Source organism: Epinephelus lanceolatus, chromosome 2, assembly GCF_041903045.1.
Source record: "Epinephelus lanceolatus isolate andai-2023 chromosome 2, ASM4190304v1, whole genome shotgun sequence".
Taxonomy (NCBI): domain Eukaryota; kingdom Metazoa; phylum Chordata; class Actinopteri; order Perciformes; family Serranidae; genus Epinephelus; species Epinephelus lanceolatus.
Window position 1 is genome coordinate 11846564 of NC_135735.1, and position 23904 is coordinate 11870467.

General features: G+C 41.9%; 1 protein-coding gene across 17 annotated transcripts in view; it reads right to left on the reverse strand.

Annotated features, from left to right (window-relative positions):
• Positions 1-2541: 2541 nt before the first annotated feature.
• neo1a (neogenin 1a) overlaps positions 2542-23904 on the reverse strand; it is a 251441-nt gene continuing 230078 nt past the window's right edge. For 3 of the 17 annotated variants that reach the window (XM_033621523.2, XM_033621577.2, XM_078173953.1), the window contains exons 17-29: positions 20439-20671; positions 13632-13770; positions 12162-12269; positions 10535-10729; positions 9339-9371; positions 9023-9091; positions 8191-8329; positions 7751-7995; positions 7077-7169; positions 6570-6740; positions 5708-5995; positions 3519-3655; positions 2542-2900 (exon numbers count right to left, since the gene is read on the reverse strand). In XM_033621523.2, coding sequence (XP_033477414.2) covers positions 2748-2900; positions 3519-3655; positions 5708-5995; positions 6570-6740; positions 7077-7169; positions 7751-7995; positions 8191-8329; positions 9023-9091; positions 9339-9371; positions 10535-10729; positions 12162-12269; positions 13632-13770; positions 20439-20671 — 2003 coding nt within the window. In that variant the 3' untranslated portion in view covers positions 2542-2747. The other 14 variants (XM_033621559.2, XM_078173968.1, XM_033621528.2 and 11 more) reach the window with 13 other exon arrangements.

Below are 23904 nucleotides of genomic sequence, written 5' to 3' on the forward strand. Positions count from 1 at the left end.
TGTTAATGTAACCGCAATCAGTCATGTTAAAAAAATGTAATAAGTTAAAAAAATGTAATGTAATAAGTTACATTACATTCGAGGGCGGCTGTGGCTCTGAGGTAGAACGGGTCGTCCACCAATTGGAAAATCGGGGTTTCAATTCCCTGCTCCTCCAGTCTGCATGTTGAAGTATCCTTGGGCAAGATACTGAACCCCAAATTGCTCCAGATGACTGTTCCATCGGTGTGTGAGTGTGTGTGAATGGTTACTGAGTAGCAGGTGGCAACATGTATGACAGCCTCGGCTACCAGTGTGTGAATGTGTGAATGTGGCATGTAGTGTAAAAGTGCTTTGAGTGGTTGGAGACTAGAAAAGTGCTATACAAGTGCAGTCCATGTACCACTACCTCTGTAACCTATTACATTTAAAAAGTAACCTTCCCCACATTCTACCGCCGCCTTTCAGCGATCAGTAAAAGCTGTGTTAATACGTGACAGGCGTCCTGATGGTGTTCGATGAAAAGAAGACAAGCAGAAACATTTACTTTGTTAGTATTCATAATAGTTTGTATACACAATGTATAGGAGCACCAATAAAAAAACATCTTTTTTTTCCAAACCTTTTTTTCGACATTTTTTAAAAAGCCACAGATTTTTTTTTTCTACAGAAAGCAAAGAAAGCTCTGTACATGAACAAGCAACAACAGAATTCCTCATCGTGAGCTGCGGAGTGAATACCTCGGCCCGCTCAAATTCATATCATCTCTGAAGCAAAGAAAAAAATAAACATAAAAAACGAGACCAGCTGCCTGCTGCTTACCTAGGACACTACGTTACACAAACAGCTTTTGATATTTAAAACACAAGATATGTAAGAAATGTACTTTTCAAAAATTGTGAAAAAGTGCAATACAGGTTCAACTGTTTACAACTCAATAGATTATTTCCCAAATGGAGTCCGGTCCTTTTTTTTTTTTCCTCCCCCTTTGTTTTCAATCATTTTTTCCCCCCAAAACTTGTTCCTTGTTTGTATCCATAGTTAAAATCTCTTACAGTTATATTGACATTCATGACGATGTACATTTATGAGAAACATGGTATTCACAAAAGTAGAGCAAATTACTATGATTGCAAATGACAAATTTCTTTGGGTAAGAGGGTAATGAAAAACTAGTTTCTTAGATGAACTTTTTTTTTTTTCCTTTTTACATCGGATTTGTGTATAGAACAAGCTTCGTTTTTTTTCCTTCTTCATACAAAAACTACCATGTAAAAAAAAAAAAATTCTGGGAGTCCCATTCAAAAGGCCAACATCTTTGCATCTTATAAGATTTGTAAAAGAACCAGGGCATCTGATGACAACAGCAGGAACAAAATAAAAACAGCAAAACACACTCCGCTGTGGGAAAATGCACACATGGTTCAGCAGTACGGACGTCTGAAACCAAATATTGGTTTTTGGAAACAACACACACATTCGATCGAACTTCTCATATAAAAGATAACTCGTCTGTTGCAGGTGATTGATTGATTGGGTGCCATGTAAGTTGTTTTTTTTTTATTTTATCTTTTTTAAAGAGAGGTGGGGAGGGGGGTCAGCGCCCTGAGTCCTAGGTACCCCTGACCTGTGAGGAGATACTGTCAAGTCCCACAGAACTACACAGAAACTGCCATGGCGGTGAGTGACAGCACAACTCTGAGCGACATCCGCGGAGAGCCGAGACGTCTCGACTGTCCAACATACAAACACGTTGGTAAGGCTTTTAAAACGGAGCTCCCACAACAATGAACAAAAGACTGAAAAAAGAAGCTGTTTCAATGTACAAAGGGGGAAAAAAACAATGCCAGAGAACAACGTACTGTAAAACACATCAGGCTTTCTCTCCCCTTTTGATATGAAAACTGAGCTTCAGGACTCACTTGTAATCCCACTTTCATCCCAAATAATAACAATGAAACAACGGGAAACATCAAAAGAATGAGGCAGTTTAAAAAAAAACACAACATATGTACATGTTAATAAGGATATGTGTGTAAAAAAAATAATACAATAACATAGAAAATAATAAAAAGTCATGGCACAATATATGACACAAGGGGGTAGAAACAAAAAAAAAAAATTGACCACGTTTATGAATAATGTAGGCTTGTAAAGGGGGGGCTGATATCCAATGTTCACTTCACTGAAACGGCCCAATAGATATACAAAATGCACAAAGAAAACACTAAAACAAACACTGTGTGTAGACTGCGCCGCATGAGCACCAACATTAAAACCAGCATATTTTGGGACTTTCTCCTTTTGACTTGAATCAACCGTTGTCTCATCGTGAGCGAGCGTTTGCCGCTGCCGAAAAAAACCTACCGCACGCATTTTTGCTGAGGAAAAAATTCACAATCTTCCGGTTGAAAGTGACCAATGTTTTAAAAGTTCATTGTCTCTGAGAATGGTTCTTCATAAAAAGATGAAGCGTGTCACTTTTTCTTCCCTCTCATGGCAATCTCCTTCCTGAGACTGAGCAAGGTAAGCCGAAAAAAGTTCCTAAGTTTCAGTCTGGAGTTTGTTTGTGTTTTTTTTTTTTCTGCAGGGGGACGTGAGAGTTTTCTTGGGCACAAGAAGCCATTTTGTGTCCACCAGCCTCTGGCTCCCAAGGCTTGTGTTTGGGTGTGTTTGACATTAGAGTGTGTGTCTTTCTGCATGTGTGTGTGTGGATGATAGAGAAAGTGTGTGTGTGTGTGTGTGTGTGTGTAGGTGTGTGTGCATGCTCATGGCGCTGTGGTGATGGCGTTCAGGTCCTTCATGAGGCCCTCGAGGTGGGCCATCTCCTCGGTCAGCTCGTCGGGCTCGTAGCTCTGAGGGAGAGGAACAGGGTTACTGCGAGGGGCGGGGGAGGGGCAGGGGGGGAGGGAGGCAAGCACCTGGAAGGAGGGAGGAAGGAAGGGAGGGAGGAGAAGAGAGGAAAGGAGAGGAGGAGAGGGTCAGTCAGGGATCTCTCACAGAGGATGGGGGGAGTCGTATGGGTGGGGATGAGGCGAGCCGGGGGGGATGGGTCAATGGGACTGAAGCATTGTAAACAACAACAACAACAACAACAACAACAACAACAGGAGGCAGCAGACGAAAGCAAAACATCCAAAAGAGAAGCCGATGCCAACAGATGTTCAACAGCCAATCAAGGATTAGGACACGGAGATTAAATGGTAAAAATAAAATCATTCCAGTTGTGGGTCGTGTTAAGATCAGTTGTTAGAAATTAAATGAATTGATCAATGCAGCCGACAACACCACAAATAAAATGATGAGAATGAAGTTGGAAAGAATAAAAAGAGAGAAAGAACAAACAGAAACTGTGGTTAAAACCAATGTCCAGCTGAAAGGAACCGTATAATCCAGTGCCCAAAGAAAACATGGATTTGGAAGGAAATGTGTGACTGGTATAGTTTTACGAGACTAAATATTAAATATTCACCACCATTAGGCCTGGCAAAATACAGACTGCACTGCTACAGGCAGCCAGGGTGGGGCGCTATACTCACGCTGTCTACATCTTCCAGCATCTTGCTGGTCTCTGGCACATCAGGGGCGTTGGGCACAGTGACGACCATCGGTGTTCGTGTCCTTCCTAGTGTTCCGATAGAGGCTGTTTTAACAACATGGGGGTGAGTGGGAGGCCCTGAATGTGACAAAGACACAAAAATACTACAGTCAGTGAAGGCAACAAATTATGACATTATGAAAAATTGCTCTCTGCATATGTGATACATAAACCTTCAATCACTTTCTGCTATTTACTAGTAACTAGAAAAGAGCAGAAAGTGTTGTAACCATGGCAGGTGAAATAGCTGGCAGGCCACAGAAACCCTTGACCCAACTCTTTACAGAAAGGATGAGGAAGAAAGCGAGGAGTATCTTGACACATAGCTCCCACCCTCTCTTTAGACAGTTTGAGCTCTTGAGCTCTGGGAGGCACTATGGAGTCCCTTTGGCACCTAATGTGTTTAAGAAGTCCTCAAGTGCCATCAGTGTCCTTATCTCAGCAAAGTGATGATGAGTTTCAAACTACAGCGAGACAATGAGCTGATCTAATGAGTTTAAGTGTAATGACTTTAAATGGTCGTCTTACTGACTATTTGTCTGCTTTTTACAACACTGTCTTTTTTGTTTGGTGAGCCAAAGACAAAAGGCGCTCCGTGTCTGAGGACTGCCTATAACAATATACTTAACATCTGGAGTTAGGCGTAAGACACAGTTCTGTTTGTGTTGTATGTCGTGAATGGTGATGGAAGTTTTATCATGGGTCCATGAAAAGTCATGAAAAGTTTGGACATTTTGTCCATGAACATGAAAATGTGTGGTAACCCTGCTAACAAGTGTTGCCTCTGAATTCAAAGTCTGATGCAGCGTATCCCTCTGTGCTGCAGAGCTCCTTTGTTGTCTGAAAACTATTAAAAATACATCAGTGAGCCACAATGTTGCACTGGGTGACATGTTCCTTCAGTACCATGAACACACACACTGCAGTTTGTTTTTGACTCACTTCTGATGCACCAAATACTGAGTAGAGCACCAAATGTGTTAATCCAAAGCTGAAAGATGGTCACCATGAAACACACTGTTTACTTCTGTTGCTTAGTGCTGCATGATTTGCAAAAATAATCATACTGCAATTATTTTTGACAAAGCCATATTTTAGAGATGGCTTCTGCATTTCATTTTTACGGAAAAAAATATAAAAATGATGATGATGATGTGACTTTTGTTGGAGTCTCTATCAGACAAGAAAGTTCCCTTACATCTGGAATTCAATTTATAGGCTAGGGACTCTCTGTAGCACCCCAGTGCTTCATTCATAACAGTATGTTGTGACACATTTTACCTTTAAAAAAACTGGTCATATTTGTGCAGCCCTACTGTTGCTAAAACATGCAGGATTGAAATCTTCAGCTCAAACAGCTTAGAGCTGGGTGCATTAGACAGGCTGAGGAGGTCTGAAAGTACTGAGAGACGAACTCAAGCCCTACTGATTTAGGTCTTTTTATGCAACGTGTGGACGACATCACACAAACAGAATATCACCAGCCTTCATTTGTTTATTGTGTTTCACATAATAGGCCAACAAATATTGATCCATATCTCATAATTATCAGAGTTTGATCATCTGCCTGACCCTCCCCATGTCCAAGGATATTTATTTATTTCAAATGGTCCAGGCTATTTAATGGTTCTATATCATAGGCAGGGGATTATAATACGAAGTGGTAATCGCTGTATGTGAACACATGAATGGGTCAGAGCTGCAGCACTGGATTTAAAATGAGCTGTAATGAACTGGAGCCTCTGTGAAACAACATGACACTCATTCATTTAAAATGCCTACTGGTTGTTCTGAGGTCACTAGGGTGAAAGTAATGAAAACTTAATGTAATAAGTAACTTATTACTATACACAGAGAGTAAAAAAAAAAAATTCTCGATCACTGTTATAAAGGTAAAAATATTCAAAGCATTCATAATGTAATGCAGACTCTTTTTTAAATCAAACAGTCTCTACCTAATGAGTGATCATCAGTTAATGCATCATCAGTGGATTTTATCTGAGACTGCCGGCCTTTGCCTGCTCACAGCGTGAACAGCTTGGGTGACAGTCGGCTGTCTTGTAGTGTCGCCTGACCCGAGCAGACACGCTGATCTGTGTGTGTTTGATGCGAGTGTGTGTCTCTGCTCACCGGTCTGAGCAAGCAGGGGCGTGCTGGGCAGGGCGGGAGACTCGTATGATGGATGGCTGGTGGCTGGGATGGCGGGTACGGCGAAGCTCTTGAGCGGGTGGGCGTGGGCGTGTGGGTGAGCCGAGCGGTGAGGGGGCAGGTTGCTGGAATAGCTGGCCTCCTCCTCCGTGGTGGTGGAGCCGTGGTAGCTGCCCTCGGGGTCGGCCATGATCTCCGAGGGGCAGGAGGCCTGGGAGGAGGCGGTGGCTGGAGGGAGGGGCTCCGTACTGGGGGTGTTCCTCACTGACTCTGGAGGGGGCGACACAGTAAGCAGATGGGTTTACAATGTCTGCTTTCACAGGGCAGGAATCACCAGCTTCATACAGTCTGTGTACATATCTAGTGAAAGAACTTCTACATTGTGTTACAGATGATTATGTTAACCTGAATTGACACTGGGAGACTTAATATGTACAGATATACCCTGTATACATGTGCATATCCACTGCATCACTAATTAAACTACTTTTCATCTGTTTTCTTGTAAAAACTTGTTGATTTTCTTATCTGTCTGTTTTATTTTGCTGCCCTGTGAAGCACTTTGCAACCCTGTTTTGAAAAGTACTCAATAAACACAGATTATTATTATTATTACAAAACAATCTATATTTTTTTGTCAACAGAACAATCAGCAGTTCAGAAGTCAGGGAGGTCAGAGAAGAGTGGTTAGTAACACCTTGAAAAAACTAAAATACGAATGTAGCACCAGTGGCAGCTGCGTGTGAATGAAGGAGCAAATGATAAATCAATGAATGAACATGAGCAGGTCCGAGTGTCCCTCCTCTGTGCACCTCCGGCTGTCCAGCAGGTGGCAGTGTCTCACCTGTAGAGTCCACCCTGTCTAGATGGGAGATAGGGGTGGCGCAGGCGTGCGGGCGTGAGTGCCCGCTGCCCTGGTGGTAGAGGTAGCTGCGTGTCGGCGACGCCAGGCTGCCCATGTGATAATGGTGGTGATGGTTATCGAGGGAATGGATGGGGTGAGCACTAATCACAGCTGTGAATGGAAATGGATACACACAAACACATACATAGGACACACAAACACAGGACAAGATGTTTAACCAGCTGTAATAATGATGAAGGGTGTGGAAGTATATGCAGGTGAGATACACACACATGCAGTTTACTGTGATAAACAAACTTAAATGTTTTCTCAGTCACCGAATTTAGGAAGGAAGAATAAAAATGTGGGAAGCATGAGATGGATTTGTTTTGTTGATTAGACAAACAACAGCATGAGAAATATTCAGAAATTGGTCATTTGTTAAAAACTCGGTGCTCTATGCAAAATCGACTGCTTACTATCTCACACTCACACACACACACTTACGCTGAGGCGGCTGTGCGTCAAAAGGCATCATCATTTTAGGCCTCATCCCTCGTCGGCCTGCTAGTGTAGACATGCTGTCCTCTGATTCGTGGCCTAAAAGGTATGGTGGAAACCAGCCAATCAGAAAGAGTCGCTACTCTACTCTTCTTTTTGGTAAATGATCCATCGGTAGACCTCAGGATCCTTGATTTAATTTCATATCACTGGGTTTTAACTGTATTTCTAAATGTCATGGTCACACTAAGCATTCTTTTGCTATGAGCTAATAACATGGAGTGGATCTGCAATGTGTTCCTGCAGCACTGCGATCATGACAAGTTATGGACATTATGTATGAAAAGCATGAAATGTTTTGCATGACAACCACAGAAAAAACAAACACAAGTGCTGACTTGTGAAACAAAAACACACTCTCAAATTCTCCGAGATTCCCGCAGCGATCCCCCTGGAAGTCAACTTGAGGGTATAAACACATTTCCTGTCGAAATAAACCAACTGTTTTCTCAGTCAAGCTCCCAAAACTTGTACTTTCCTGTCTGCCGGCCAAACTCGAGAAGTTTGCTCAGTATTATTATTATGCATGTAGGCTCAGGCAGCAAGTGTGACATTTCACTTTGATCTCTTTGCCATAACATCAAATTTTAAGTCTTCTCCCACCCTCGGGCAAGACTGACCACGGTAGGAGTTGCGCCGCTGCTGCAGGTGGGGGTTGCTATCCAGGCCGCTATCAGCAGGCGTGATGTCCTGCGAGGTGCGGGGGATGGGTGTTTCGGTCATGACTGGGTTAGGATCTGGCGACTTGTCCATAGGTTTCAGCTCCAGCCTCTCGTGGTGAATCCAAAGATCCGGTGGCTTCAGGTCTTTGGAGTTTCCCTTGTATTTGTGGGAGCCATTTGAGGACTTAGAGGCAGCCCGCTTTCTGCAGGAGAGAACGCAGAAGTGATGGTGAAACACTGACCCCATTTGCAGAGAGATACACAAGCAAGATGGGACACAGGAGGAAGCTGAGCTGTAGATTAGTAAACAGAGTCAGAAGATGCATTTTCGAAATTAAATGGAGAACTGAGAAACAAAAAGAGTCCACAAAAGTTCAAAGAGTGCCTGAGTTTCTTACTTTTTCTGGTGGGACGTGGTTCGCCGTGTGCACAGGAAGGCCCCGACCACCACCACAATGATGGTGAACGCTCCCACTGAGATGATGATGACAATGACCAGGATGTGACCTTCGCTGTTGCCTCCCACCCCTGATTTACCTCGAGAGGAGAAAGACTGGATGAGACTGGATACATACATAAATACCTCTTTAACAAATCCAGCGAGCAGGATTTAGGGGGATATATCAGCAGATCGCAATGCTGCACCGCCATGTTTCTACTGTAGCCCAGAGCGGACAAACCAAACACTGGCTCTAGATAGGGGACATTTACGTTTTTGCGTTGCCACCATCATTTGCGGCCCATCTGTGACAAGAGCATCGGAAAACACTGATTTTTGTAAATGTGAAACTGTTTTATTCAGCATTATTACTGGTTTAAATCACCGGGTCCGTTTGTTTTGGTGAAGAAGAGACCTCTGAGGATAATTCGGGTCCCAATAAAAACCTCCTGAACAATGAACACTGAGGGAATTCTAATCAGGAGAAGTTTCAGCTGGTTGCAATCTGCAATCCTCACCACTAGATGGCAATAAAAAACCCTAAATCTTGCACTGGATCTGGACCTTTAAAACACACTGGGGAACATACCACATCTCACAACAGCAAAAAAATGTACTCACATTTAAAATAGCAGATTTTAAAATGCACTGTCAGAGAAGACAGATAAGTTGTCATCCTTAAAATGATCAACTTCCTGACCACAAGCAGATCATGATTTTAGCCGCTGTAGTGTCTCCCTGATTGTGTGACACAGCTGATTTAAAGACAGCAGGTGAGAGGAAAATCTTACCAACTGCAGTTCCCGGGTCCTGTGGATGCTGGTTGCCTGGAGGCCCCGGTTTCGGTGGAAGATTTGAGGCTGATTCAAAACGGAAAAAGTATGTTTTACTCTTTAAGTGTGTTCATGGCCTCTTTTACTGTCACATTTATGCTTCTGTCTAATGTTCTTCACATACATTATCGCTTTAACATTTCTACAAGCATTAATAGATTTTGCTGGTCATGCAGCCCAAGTTTCCATCAGCCTGGAAGATGCTAATCTTGAAGAAAAGAGACACGAGGTGCAGAGTCAGCAGTGAAAGATAAAGTGTGGAGGGGAAGTTTACCTTGGTCATTAGCCATTTTGTCAGAGGACTCAGCTTAACAGGCCAAAGGAGAGCAGGGAGAGGGAGAGACAATAAAAAGTAAAAAACAGGTTAGCTGAAAAGAGCAGCGAGGGAGACAGAATTAAAGTGAGAGGTGGGGGTTGTGAGGAGGAAAGAGGCAAACGTAGAAGAATGAGAAATATAGTGAGAAAACCAAACAGTAAGAGTGTACTACAGACACAGCCAAGCTGATATTAGGAGCAAAGCATCTAAATAAAACGTCCTACGAATAACACAATAAAACACATTGATTTTAAGTGCTTTGCTAAACACCACATGAGCAAAACATTCCCCTAAAAGGGATGCAGCCCTGTAAAAAATATTCAGATAAAAACAAAACAAGGTGTATGCAGCACCGCCTAACTGAGAGACTTTGCAGTATTGAACAAATTAACCTGCATGTCTTTGGACTGTGGGAGGAAGCCGTACCCAGAGAAGACCCACACTGACACGGGGAGAACATGCAAGCTCCACACTGAGGTGCTACCCCACCCCAGGGTTCGAATCCCCCACCCTCGCTGTGAGGCGACAGTGCTAAGCACTGCACCACCATGCTGCCTGTTAATTGGTGACTCTAAATTGCCCGTAGGTGTGAATGTGAGTGTGAATGGTTGTCTGTGTACCCCGCCTCTCACCCAATGTCAGCTGTGATAGGCTGCAGCCCCCCTAACCCGTTTAAGCAGCTACACAAAATGAATGATTTATTAATTCGGTCATCTTCAACCTATAAGGCTTGGGAAAAATCTATGAGTATTACACATCTTGGTGCAGTGTTTTGGTGTCTGAAAAGCCGCATTTCAGTCATCTCACTGACTCCTTAAACAATATGCCTTCACAAAAAAGCAGCGCCCTTCCTTGCCTTAAAGTTTTCGGTCTGACTCCCCACTAATGGAGCTGTTATGGCATGTGCGATGTTTCAGCAAACACTTGCAAAATTAGCATTCATTTGGAGTTGTGCTTCTGGCGACCTGACTAATGTAAATCCAATATTCATTATCTCGCCTTTTAGCTCTTCTATAGCTTCACCAACTCCTGAAGAAAAAAAATATACGGCTCTTTAAGTGCTAGGTGGGATTAACTGACAAAAGGATGGATGCAATTTCATTGTACCGCTGGACCTTATCTTGTTCCCATCTCATCTTGTTTTCCAAACTTACTCTTCGGAGTGCGGAAGTGCACAGCCTCAGACATGGGGCCCATGCCCTTTGAGTTTCGGGCCTGGATCTTGAAGTAGTAGGTGGTGTCCAGCGTCAGCTCCTGGATCTGGTGGGTGAGCCGGTTGCCCACCACTGGCTCAATGACCCAGTCGTGGACCTCTGCGTTTACATCTGTGCTGTAGTAGATGATATAGCCTACAAGAGGAAGGTTAAAAAGAGAGGGACAGATCCATTAAGATGAAGTGGCTTTAATGCTGATCAACTTCAATGTTTTTGTGCTACTTTGCTTAATTCTTCCGAGTCAAACTGCACAATCATAATCATGTATTGCAGTCTTTATTGGATTTATATAATACACTGCATTGCATCTCCTTTTAGTAAAAGCATTTCAGCCTGCAGTGCAGTAATCAGACCGGGATGGATGTTCTTCTCTGATCATTACTGGATAAAAAGGCTGAAAAGTAAAAGGAAAATACATTTTCTTTGGACATTTTATGTGCGTAATCATTTTGTGTGGATCGATTCTCCACCTTAATGTCATTTAATTAGTCAACTTTCAGTGGAGTGAAAGACAACCATTCAGAAGTCTTTTTCAGTGGCGTAACACCAGATTTTTTATTATAGTTAGAGATGGACATATAGTAGCATATATAGATTAAATGCTATTGATTTATTTGTCAGACCACAAAATATGTAACATACAATATAGACTTTAGCCCCGTTTCTACCAAACACTTTCAGTATGGTACCTTTGGAATAGGGCTGCAACTAATGATTATTTTCACTGTTGAATAATCTGTCAATTATTTCTTCAATTAGTCGAATCATCGAAAAATGTGTTAAAATGTTGAAAAATGTCGGTCTGTCTCTCCCAAACCCCAAAATGATGTCATCTAATGTCTTGTTTCATACTCACGCCAAAGGGTTTTTAGTTCACCGTCATGGGAGAGTGTGTAAAGCTGCCAATATCTGAACGTAAGAAGCTACAACAAGAGTGTTTTGGGGTACTTTTATAGTACTTCTCTATGAAAAAGGACTCAAACCGATTAGTCAACTACTTAAATAGTCACCGAATATTTTGATAGTCGATTAGTCATCGATTAGTCGACCAATCGTTGCAGCCCTACTTTGGAACAAAAGTAACCCTTCAGATATGGTACCTAGACCCTAGCGTTTCCACCACAAACAGTACCCTTACATGTGGGGGGGGCTGCTGTCACTCACTGCTCCATCCAGCACTCACTGTATTTCCTCTTTTATCAGTCTGCACCTTGTTTATCGTCCACAGAATGAGGCTGCACACCACCATTTTTAGAGCAAAATAGAAATTTAAGGTGTGCTGATGGATTCACGTCGTCAGCTCATACACTGAGTAACATTACAAGTTAATGTTCCACCTTAAAAGTTGCTGGAAGTCGGCCCAGTGAATGAAGTTATTTTTCTCACACTCAGCTCCACCTTTTAGTACCAGATCTGTGTGCTAGGTACCCCAACAGAGGGGGGACCAAAAATGGGGACGGTACAGAACGGTTCCATTGGTACCATCCACAACTTTTCACAGTGGAAACGGAAAACTGTACCGAACCGAACTGAACTGCCCTGTGGAATCGGGGCTTTTGATACTCACCTGTGATCTTTCCGTTTGCCTCAGAAGGAGGCTGCCAGTTGACAATTATGGTGCGAGGTTTGTTCTCTTTGCTCACCACCGTCACGTCTTTCGGGGAGGAGCTGGGAACTGTGGGGGGATTAAGACAGGACATTTACTGTGTTGTTAATAAGTTGAGGTCTAAATTCAACGACATGATGCACTCACTAGATGTTAGTTAACTGTGTATGTGTCTTCTTTGCATATGTGTAGTGTATAACTTAGCACATATGTTTGGATACTGCATGTGCATTTTATGTTTCTATGTGTTGTGTATATCTTGTTGGTGCCCTCAGAAGTGATGACCTAAAGTTTGTGACTTGTCTGCACATCCTTGTGTGTGTTTATGACCTTGTAGATAAAACCTACTGGCACACTAGTGAAACAAACCCCCGGCTGGGCAGAGAAGAAAACTGGCTGTTTCCCTCACCTCTTAATAGAAACAACAAAAAGTTCCACTCCTTTTTTAACGTCCAATAAATCTCAATCCAATAAGGCGCCGTTTCAAAGAAAATTAGTTTTTGTTTTTAATGTCCAGTTTATTGTCAAGCAACTTAAAGCTCAGCAGTTCCTACTCACGATGAAGTATTAGCTCTGACACTTTAGTATCTGCAGTATTAGGTACGCAGCACTGAAGGACTTATACAAATACTCAGGGGATTGTATTTTCAACACAGAATGGCCGATGGATTTAAAAGGACTATGAAGACAGCACTAAGAGTAATTTTTAACACTGATACAGACAATTTATGCAATTTGGATCCAGCGGACTCAGGGGAGACAGTAATCATTCACTGCCATCCCTCAAATATTGTGCCAAGCAAAAGGCAACATGAAGTTTAACAGAAATGAAATAATGAATCAGGAAAAGATTAATGAACCAAACAAAATGTGTTTCATTCTATAAGATTGAACCCATAAAAGAGTCAGGTCTCGGTTTGCTCCTCAGGCTCATACACCTGGCCAGGGCTCTGCAAATCAAGAGAAACATGTCAACATTTGTTTTAATACAGGAGCGCATTATTATTATGATTATCATTATAATAATTATTATTTCTTCGTGATTTGTCCAGTTGCACTTTTTGCGTTGAAGCAGGGTTAGTCTGACTGACTCTCAGAGAACCGAGCGCTGCTAAAATTATATCCCGCGATTACTAAAATTTGCTGCAAGTTTCTTCAACTTCACTGAGAGTTAGTGTGAGATCTATTTAAAAATACCTTTGTTATTAATTCGGTTATATTATACTGAGCAGTGACAGCTTGATTTTCCACAGACGAGTCCTCTCCCTCTGTTTGGGCTGCAAAAACGTGAAACATTACTCCCGGCCAGCCAGGGGCTCGTTACACTGGACATGCTGTTGGTTTATGTCTCTGTGATTATGTACATTTTGTGTGTTTTTGCACAATAATGTGTGTGTGTGTGTGTGTGTGTGTGTGTGTGTTTGCTCCTACTGGTCTCAAAGGTGGTGCCCTGTGCAGTCATGCTCCATGTGCTGGTGCGGCGGCCTTTGGTCACCATGACGGAGAACTCGTACAGCGTGTTGGGCTTCAGACCCGTCACCATGTGGTTCAGGCTGGTGGTGTTGGCCATCTGGGGAAAGGACAGGCAAACACAATAAATAGGCATTCAATTTGTTTAATGGCAGATTACATTTAGTCAATACTGATGAAGTCTCCAGGGAGTCAAACGTATTTTGTCAGCCATGAGAATAAACTCATTTTTATCATTTTTAACATTTATTTTTTACTCTCAATTCAAAACACTCTCTCTCCCAAATTGTCAAATACCGACACTTGTAGCCGAAATACATGGGACAAAGATGTGCCGCATTAGGTCTGCTGCAGCAAATCGCAACCATTATAATCAACTGAAGCTGCTACACTGACCAGGGAATCCGAGCTTGCCTTTGAACACACCGCATAGCTCTTCTATCTTTTTGCAAGACTGGTCTATTTTCCTTCTCTGTGCGAAGCTCTGCTGCCCAACAACAGATAAACACTTTATACAACCGTGTAAAAAATAAAAAAGGATTCAAATGAATACCTCATGGCACCAGAGGTAATGTGACGCAGCAGAGCAACCTTGTGGGTTTATTTACATTTACATTAAAATGAATCAATCAAATGGTTGCATCCTGTAAATTAATTCTGTATCAGTTAATACAGCTTTGGCTTCCAAACCCTCCACAACAAACTGCATTATCACTTGGCTATAACTCATTATGCACACTGTGCAGTGACAGCAACCACACGCTACAGAAATGGAGTCTGTGTGGCCAGTAAAGGACACTGCTCTGTCCCACCTTCATGACATGTTACGTCTGTGCCCTATGTATTGTGGCTGCTAGACAGTGGCCTTGAATGTTAAACTATGACACCCCAGGTACAAGTGTCAGACCTAGCATTTGGTGCCCTAGGGAAGCCTCCCCTGGCACCCTCCGCCCCCCAAAAACATTAAAATATATATATATATTTTTTATTGTATTTCTTACAAACAAAGAACAACAGCTAATGCAATTTTGGCACCACCCAGAGGCGTCCACCTATGTTGCCTATAAGAGGATCCACCACTGCTCGGTACCCATCTAGTATTTGTTTTGAATGGCCAGGGACGACATGTCAATTTCCACTCATTACACGCATAGTGCCTTTCAAATTAAACTTTCATGTTCACAGGAAATGTCACTTTTCTGCTCGTATACACACAGTCTTGCTTCAGAATGAACCTTCAACATAGGTTCACTTTTTTTTACGTTAACTTCATTAAGTTTACATAACAAAAGTACTTCATTAGATGACTACACTACGTTCTTAGAATAGGTCTATGTTGATTTTTGGTTTCACATGGGACACAAACAGCTGTATCCTGGATGAAAGTCCTGTGTTTGTTTGACCCACCCGCCCTATACAAACTTTGTTTCTCTTTCAACTACAGTTGCGGTCAGAGTGTCAAATAATGACACGACTGGGTGTGTTTCTTATGCTAAAGGATGCCTCACTGGTCAGTATCTGACGCCAATAGGAACTGACAAAGTGTCGGTATTTGACAAGTTAGGAGTAAAAACGGGTTGATTCATTAAACTGCTGATTATCTTCTTGTTTAACTGATTCATATTTCAATTGATAAAATGTGAATTGTGAGAAACACCCTTCACAAATCTTCCAATGTCTTGTTTTCCCTGGCTAATACTCCAAAACTTAAACATATTCCGTTAACTATCAGATAAGGCAAAGAAAAATCCATCATCAAAACACCTGGAATTCATTTTTACCTAAATAATCTAACAGACTGACTGTAACCACAGTCACTACTGTGAATGTTGTGCAGCCGTTAGGACACATTACACACTGACCACTGAGTGGAACCAGAAGCTTTTACACTTTGTGATGCTCTGTCATGTTTTCTGTGAATTGTAGCACTACCTCAAGACAAATGTGCCATTATGAAAAGCTGTAAAACCAAATGCAGCAGGGACAGTCGCACCAAATGGAAAACCAAAGGGGCGTATTGCAAATTAAAAAATCTTGAGTTATATAACCAGTGTCTTGGTATTTGCTGGCCTGAGTTGACTCCGGGTCGAGTCAGGCTCGCCGCTCTTTAACAACCCTATCTATAACATTGCGTGCTATGACAAAAGTGCAGTTCTCCGGTGGGGGCTGTCAAACGGAGGGCAGTGGGACAGGAAAAGAAAACACTCTGTTCTTAAGGAACACGCTGCCAGTTTGAGAGCAGTCGTCTCTTCAATAATGTACAAGCTTGTCTAGCTAGATTCGCTCTAAGAGTGGAGAGGACATGATGAACAGCAGCATTAAGGTGAAGGCATCACCGCTGCTTAGACTGGTCTCCAGATATACTCGCACATAGACAGGATGTACATGAAGCAGTTTTCAGAATGAAGAAAGAAAAAAATGCAGAAAAGACATAATACACTTGTTAATATATTGAGTTTGGTTAATGGGACAGAAACATAATGAGCCTGTGGAACTCTTTAATTACTGTCACAGTGAGAGAATCAAACCAATTTGAGCATCAAGCGGCGAGACTTGACTGCTGAGAGTGTGTGTGTGTGCGTTTTCAGTCGGCTGTATGGAGAATGCACAGTCAGATCTACACTCTTTCTACTGCTCAGTTTGTCTTGTCTTTGTTGAATAATTTATCAGTAAACGTAGGCCTTTATCAGAGCTCTGCCCGGCCGCAGGTTTGCATACATGCATGCAGCCATGAAAACACACACACACAACAAACACACACTCTAATCCAGCACTCAGAGATAAGTAATCATCATAATTGAGCTTCAGGTCAAGAATCAGAGGCTGAATCTCAATCACTTTGTTTCAGACTCAGTCCACTGTGGCTCACTACAAATATTTTAACTCTATTTAATCGCCTATGTTACACTCACATGACTTCACACACACACTAGATCTGCATCTGTATAACACTGAATCCAGCAAATAAATGTAATATTTTAGTGCTGCACTTGAACATTTCAACTCCTCAAATAGAAGATAATTTGATCTTAATATTTTGAACTGTTGTTTGGACAAAACAAGCAATCTGAGGACATTTTGATTTGTATTTACTAAACAATATACAGATTAATGAAAAATATCATAGCAATATTAAAGTTATATTCCTTAAGGTTTCCACGGATTGCCTGTCTATGCCTATGAAATGAGGGGTCCACGGGAAAATCATGTAATCCAGCCTTAGTGTTCTTGATATCAGCCCCGGTGTTAACTGTTCACTCTCAGGGGAACTACACCCATTTTCAAAGTTCATATATGTTATTCCTATGGTCAAAGACAGTCCAAAATATAGCTGAACAACTCTCTCCCAAATCCAAACACTAGAGTGTTTGAACTCAAATTTGTGATGTCATCAAATATAAAGTCTGGAGCTGCCAATGATTTGGGAAAGATGTTCTAGATCAGGGGTTCCCAACTGGTGGGTTGCGGTTCCATTCTGAATGGACCACAAGTGACTTGCAAACGCATCAAGTTGGTAAAAAAACATTCTTTATTTTTAAGTATGGTGAATTTCCAGCGGAGAGCTTTTATTTTGAAGTGCTGTTTCCTGCTGTAGAGTGAGTGACAGGACGGCTTCTTAACAGAGACAGCAAACTAGCTCGAAGACATGGCCAAACACAAGGACAACACTGAACAGATTTAACTGTGTGGACCTTAAACTAATGACTGAGGAGAAATCTGGACCCTGTGGCTGGTTCAGTTGGGAACCTCTGTCCTAGATGATGCTGAGAGCACCCAGGGGAATGTTCTGAGTATATGGGTACATTTTCTGCTTCAGACCTGAGAACACTACAACAGAATAAAGCTCATTTTGTATTAAAAAGAAACCAAACATTCTGTGGGTCCACAAAAACGGGCTCCCATTCATTTTCTATGGACAAGCTCCAGACTTTACGCTTGACGACATCACAAGTTTGACACTAACTTCCCTGGTTTCTGGCTTTGGGAGAGGGGAGCTCATGTTCACAAATACTAGCTGTACTTTCCTATCTCTTTTCCATGGAATTAAAATATTGGAAATCTTTATTAGGATGTTTCCCCCCTTTAAATGACCGCTAATGCAAACCCAACATTTACAGCTGCTGCTGCTACTGTAGCGCTCAACTGGCATAACATGGGTTGGCTTTCATTGTGAAGCAGCCACAGAAAGCGCAATGTGTTTGTCACCACAATGGTTCATTAAAAACAAATAAGACAACTGTCACTTTTTGATATTGAATCAGTTTTATATATTGCAGGATATAATGGAACTGCAACTTTAATGTGCCCTGTTGTTGTGTAGAAAACTACTCCAAGAGTACGCAGCATTGAAAATCAGATTGTGTTTGCTCAAGCCGTTACAGAAAAGGGTCAATTATTGACTCACATCTTTACGAAGACAACATGAGTTTGTTTGGCTGCGCTGTAACCAGATACACTAGTTGCTGTTCTGCTTTATTTATCTGTTTTCTTTTAAGATTTATTTTTTTTGGCAGGGGTAGACAGAGAACAAGAGGAGAGGTATGACATGCAACACTCTGTAACCATTTGGCTACCAAAACGCTCTTCTTGCTGTGGTATTAATCATAAGTGCCGTCACCACTGTTACTGTGGAGGCTGCCAAATCAAACAGGATGGAAAATTAAGGATTATAACTTCAACAGATAATGAAGTTAATCCTTAGCTGCAGGCCTGCTACTGTACAGCCATCAAGAAGAAGCTTTAATATAATACACCATGGTGAGTTAATATAACCACTACAGTTAGAGATCGCCCCGGAGCTGAACCATCTGACAACCTTTATCAGGAAAGCAAAGAGGATTTTACTCAATCTACATCCTCAAAATCAACTGTACTACTATCCCAGCTGACATTGGGCAAGAGGCAGGGTACACCCTGGACAGGTCACCAGACTATCACAGGGCTGACACATAGAGACAGACAACCATTCACACTCACATTCACACCTACGGACAATTTAGAGTCACCAATTAACCTGCATGTCTTTGGACTGTGGGAGGAAGCCGGAGTACCTGAAGAAAACCCACGCTGACACAGGGAGAACATGCAAACTCCACACAGAAGGGCTCCCACACCCTGGGTTCAAACCAGGAACCCTCCTGCTGTGAGGTGACAATGCTAACCACTGCACCACTGCACATTTTAACAGAACCATGATTTTACTGATAACCCTGACAACTCTGGTCACTATAATCGTGATATGGTATCTTCATACCTTTTCATCTCTGGTTGAGAGGAAGTCTGACACTGTGAGACTAAATTCTGAGGCTGAATTTCTCAGTTAAAAACAGTGTGACTACTTCTCTTTATAGAGCTTCAAAACTTGGATGAAAACAGATTATTGCTCATCTCAAGGCAACTGAATCAAACGCAACTGGACTTGGTTTTGTCTTAGAAGACGTTTCACCTCTTATCCAAGAGGCTTCATCAGTTCATGCTTGTCTGACTAGGCTGAAACTAGTCTGACAAACTGGTATGGAAGCACCCAGGTATTTAACCTCTGGGGAGGTCTTCACAAGGCCAGTGATGTCACTGGTTCGTTAGTGCTCCAATGGTGTGTCAACGACAGTCGTTGAAACTCCTGCTGCAACGGTTGTCACTGGAGTCGTTAGAGTCACGTGAGGCCATTTGTGAACGACCGTTGTTTTTAGAGTTTAAGTTGTTAAGCCTCCTGGGCAAGGATGAAAGGACAGCATTATAGGTGGGGGATAGGTGGTGTCGCAGACCTCCTCCTCTATTGAGACATGGCTTTTCCAATTTCACATAGATGGCTTCTTTGTCCGATGGTTTGAAAGAGGTGTAAAAGAAGCCATCTATGTGAAATTGGAAAAGCCATCTCTCAATAGAGGAGGAGGTCTGCGACACCACCTATCCCCCACCTATAATGCTGTCCTTTCATCCTTGCCCAGGAGGCTTAACAACTTAACCTCTAAAAACAACGGTCGTTCACAAATGGCCTCATGTGACTCTAACGACTCCAGTGACAACCGTTGCAGCAGGAGTTTCAACGACTGTCGTTGACACACCATTGGAGCACTAACGAACCAGTGACATCATTGGCCTTGTGAAGACCTCCCCAGAGGTTAAATACCAGGGTGCTTCCACACCAGTTTGTCAGACTAGTTTCAGCCTAGTCAGACAAGCATGAACTGATGAAGCCTCTTGGATAAGAGGTGAAACGTCTTCTAAGACAAAACCAAGTCCAGTTGTGTTTGATTCAATTGCCTTGAGATAACTATGACCTGGATGAATGAGAATATCCACAGGTAGATTATTGCTCAGTTACAAACACCAGCATTATGCTAGCACTGTGCTCGGGAGCTGCTGTGGGAATACTTTATTATATATCATTGTGTGACATTACTTTTTATTTTCAGCACATCAATACAACTCTCTGGTAAGTGTAGGCATGAAGGGAAGCACAAAGTCCCACAGCACTGAAATACACAGAAATCGTACTGTATTAAATGAAGGCGTATCACCAAAGTTTGATCTGACTGAAATGATTTGAGTTGTACTTTAGTGAATTACACAAAGTTGTAAGCTAGTTATGGAGGCGTAAAAGTGCTGAGCTAGACCAGAAAGAGGAGAGGGAGCTCAAAAATTAAAGTGGAGCTTCTTTTCTGGGAGAAATCCTCGTCGATTACAACAGTAAGAATCCAATACTTTTAAAAGATCTGCATGCTGAATTAAATAAACGCAATAAAACCCGGAACTAGAATCTCTTACCTTGACTTTAGTGTTGGCAGGGATGTTGGTCTTCCAGCGCACTGTGTAGAAGCGGTTGTCTGTGATCTTCTGGTTCTTAGGCAGCGAGTTGTCGGCCCAGGTCACCTTGATGGTGTCGTGGCTCAGCACAGAGGCCTGAACGCCCACAGGCGGCATCATGGGAGAGGGGTCTGGTACTGGGGTGTATGGAGCATGGAAGAGTTCGTACAGGTCAACATCGGGGTCTATGGGGTCTGCACGTCAGGCAGGACACCCGCATGCAGGCACACAAATTAAAATGACCAAAATTAAAACATGAGGAGAAGCGTGGCGGATCAGACAGTGGAGTCAAACAGGATGCAGGAAGCAACGAACGGGAGAAAATAAGGTTAATGAGTTAAAATGAAGAGGAGGGAGGGAGAAAAAGATCCGTGCAACAAGGATGGGATTGGGAAGGGTGAAGAGAAAGAGAGAGAAGATTCTATTAGAAAAACAGACTTCTACAGTAAGATGAATCTACAGAGTTGGCTGCTATATAGAAGTACGTGTTGTTCTATCAATAGCTACTGTAGCACTACAGAGAGAGGAAGAGATACTCTATTCATAAGAAAGAATTACAGTAAATGGAAAACTAGGCTGAAAGCAGATACCCACAATCCTACAGCCAACTTTTCAAACACGCACATTTCGGTGTTGACCCACTCTTTTCAGAGAGAGGTGATACAGAAATGTTTACATCATGGAGCTTTTCACGACATCTTAATGTAAAGTGGATAAACAGAAGGACACTGAATGCACTGGAACATCTCCCTCTGTGCCGAGCGACGTCAACAACTTGCATTATGTCCTTGAAAACTATAGAAGGAATACAGAGGCTTTAAGTAACGGAGCCTGCAGGCAGAGAAGAGAGTCACGGACATATGGATGTGTGTGTGTGTGTGTGTGTAGAGTGCTGCTTCTGTTCTCAGGCTCAAAAGCATTCGCTAAAAAGCTTGTGGGGAAAGTTTCCTCTTTGAATCAATACGAGATAATGGCTGGCATCATTCCCATTGTGAGGATACAATTATAATGATGTGAGATACAAACCTAATCCTGTTTAGTTTGGTTTATAACAGCTCCATTTTACTGTTTGGATGTTGCACGTTTTAATTAGTACCTAACAATGCAGTATAACGCTGTCCTGTATGAAATCTTTACAAACATTAATATTCTTTTTTAAGTTGGTAATTTTTATGAAAATTATTTTGTGTCACATTTACTGAAACTGTCGCTTTATCCAGAAATAACTGCATGAAACGGATAATTTGCGCTAAATATCATGTCCCTCCTCCTTTTCCAAATGTTTCTAATGGCATCTGCTAGAATACACCGGAGTACACCAAAAACAACCAATTAGAGCCAAGAAGTCTCTAAATCAGCTGCCAATCATGTCAATTGCAGCTAAACTGTAAACTGTGGTCAAACTGTCAAACAAGTCAACGCTGATCAAACATGAATCAAGATTCTGTTACTGCATTGCCTATTTCTCACCTCAGATGTGTACTGTTTAGCTGTAAAATGAGAGTTTGGTCAGGTTGCCATGTTGAAAACAATCCAACTGAAACTAAGCAACGCTCACCAGTTGGACAAACTCTCATTTTACAGCTAAACAGTGAACTAAAATGTGTTTCTGAGAACACATGAAACAAGAAACAGGCTATGCAGTTACTTGTTCATCTTGATTCATATTTGACAGTTTGATCTCAGTTCACGAGCAGTGATCGACATGATTGACAGCTGTGTTAGAGACTCCTCGGCTCTGATTGGCTGTGTTCGTTCACATGCAGTAATGCCATTAGAAACACTACAAGGTAATAGAGTAGGCAGAGGAGTATGATTTTTTTTATAGATTACCTGTCCTACCTAGAGACAGTTTTAGCAAATATGACAAAACATATTATTATTATTTTATTTATTTTTTATTAACGTTACTAACAGCAGCTTTAAACTATTCAAACACCTGTTTAAATTTTATTTTTAGATTCTTTTTTAGGGCGACTGTAACATCTGATATTGAAATAAGCCTTCTGGCTAACTCTGACACAACTACAACAATATTTGTTAATGTGCAGTGTCCCATAAAAATAAACAAATTAATAAATAAGACAGACTGTCCTATTAGTTGTTTTTTTTTATATTAAGAGGCATACAGTACTATAATCAGTTCTCATGTATTGATTCTATACTTTCTCAGTATGTCATTTTGTGATATCAATATACTGTATATTATTATATACAGGAAATTTGATTGGGAAACAGTTTATAGATAAAATTACCAGATGAAAGTTTCTGCTTTTGGCCAATGCGGTAAAAAAGGCACCTGAAAAATCAACATACTTTATCACACTGATGCAAAAAATATGTAAATCCCCCCAAAAAACTAAATACAATACTGTCCTGTTTGCTGATTTGACATTACTGAAATGCTAAAACAAACAAAGACAGTAAAGGGAGAGCTACAGCTACTGATAATCATTTCTATTCATCTCTAAGTACTAAATTAAATTTTAAAATCTAGTAATTTTCACCTTTAAGGAGCCCCATTAAAACTGCAGTCCAGCACTTAAATATGATAAATGGCATTCAGTATGTTGTGTAACGTCAACCTGTCGTTTAATCATCTGTTTATGTAAGAGTGACAGTGTGTATATGTGCTCACACAAAAAACACTTGAGAGTGTTTGTGTGTGAGGTGCCTGCCCATTACACTCCATAAAACCCAGTATGTGAGTGTGTATGAGGGGCTGAAACAAGAAGCTTTTGGCTGCCGTACTGAAGGATAATCGCTTCAAGATGGCCTCCTGGCTGCTGGTCTCTCTGCTCTGTCCTTGGTTTAGTTGGTGATGGGAGGAAAAAGCTTTGGTCATTCACCCACAATGACACTCCTCCTTGACCACTTGTTGGTCCTCTCTGCTCCTCTCTGCCTCGCTCCATTTGACACCTCTTTGTGCAGAGCTGCCCTCGTTATATTCCCAAGACTGAGTCAGAGTGTGTGTGTGTGTGTGATGAAGATCAGAGAATTCATGTGGTTGTGGAGAGGCACTGAGGTTTTTGGAGTGGCATGCAAGCTGCTTTTCTTTACCCAGAAGAATACAGTCTCCAATGTTAGCCAGCAGAATACACTGCAGGAAAGAGGCCGAATTGCCCGTGTAACATTTCGTTTCAGACGCGGGTGCAGTCCCTCATTTCCTGCTCTTCAGTTAAGACGTCATATTATTATAACATATTCAACTTAGCACTCTCTCAACCTAAGTTCACCAAGTTTTCCCTCAGTTTTTTTTTCAAAAGTAAAAGTACTATGTAGGTCAGCTCGTCTTTTTAATCCCGACTTGAACAAACTGGCAGGAAGGGAACGCGCCCCAGAGGATTCAGCAGCAGACGATGGTGGTGGGCTTTGGTTCTGCTTTGAGAGGAAACGTTTGGATCTGACGAAGGGTTGCCAAAGCCAC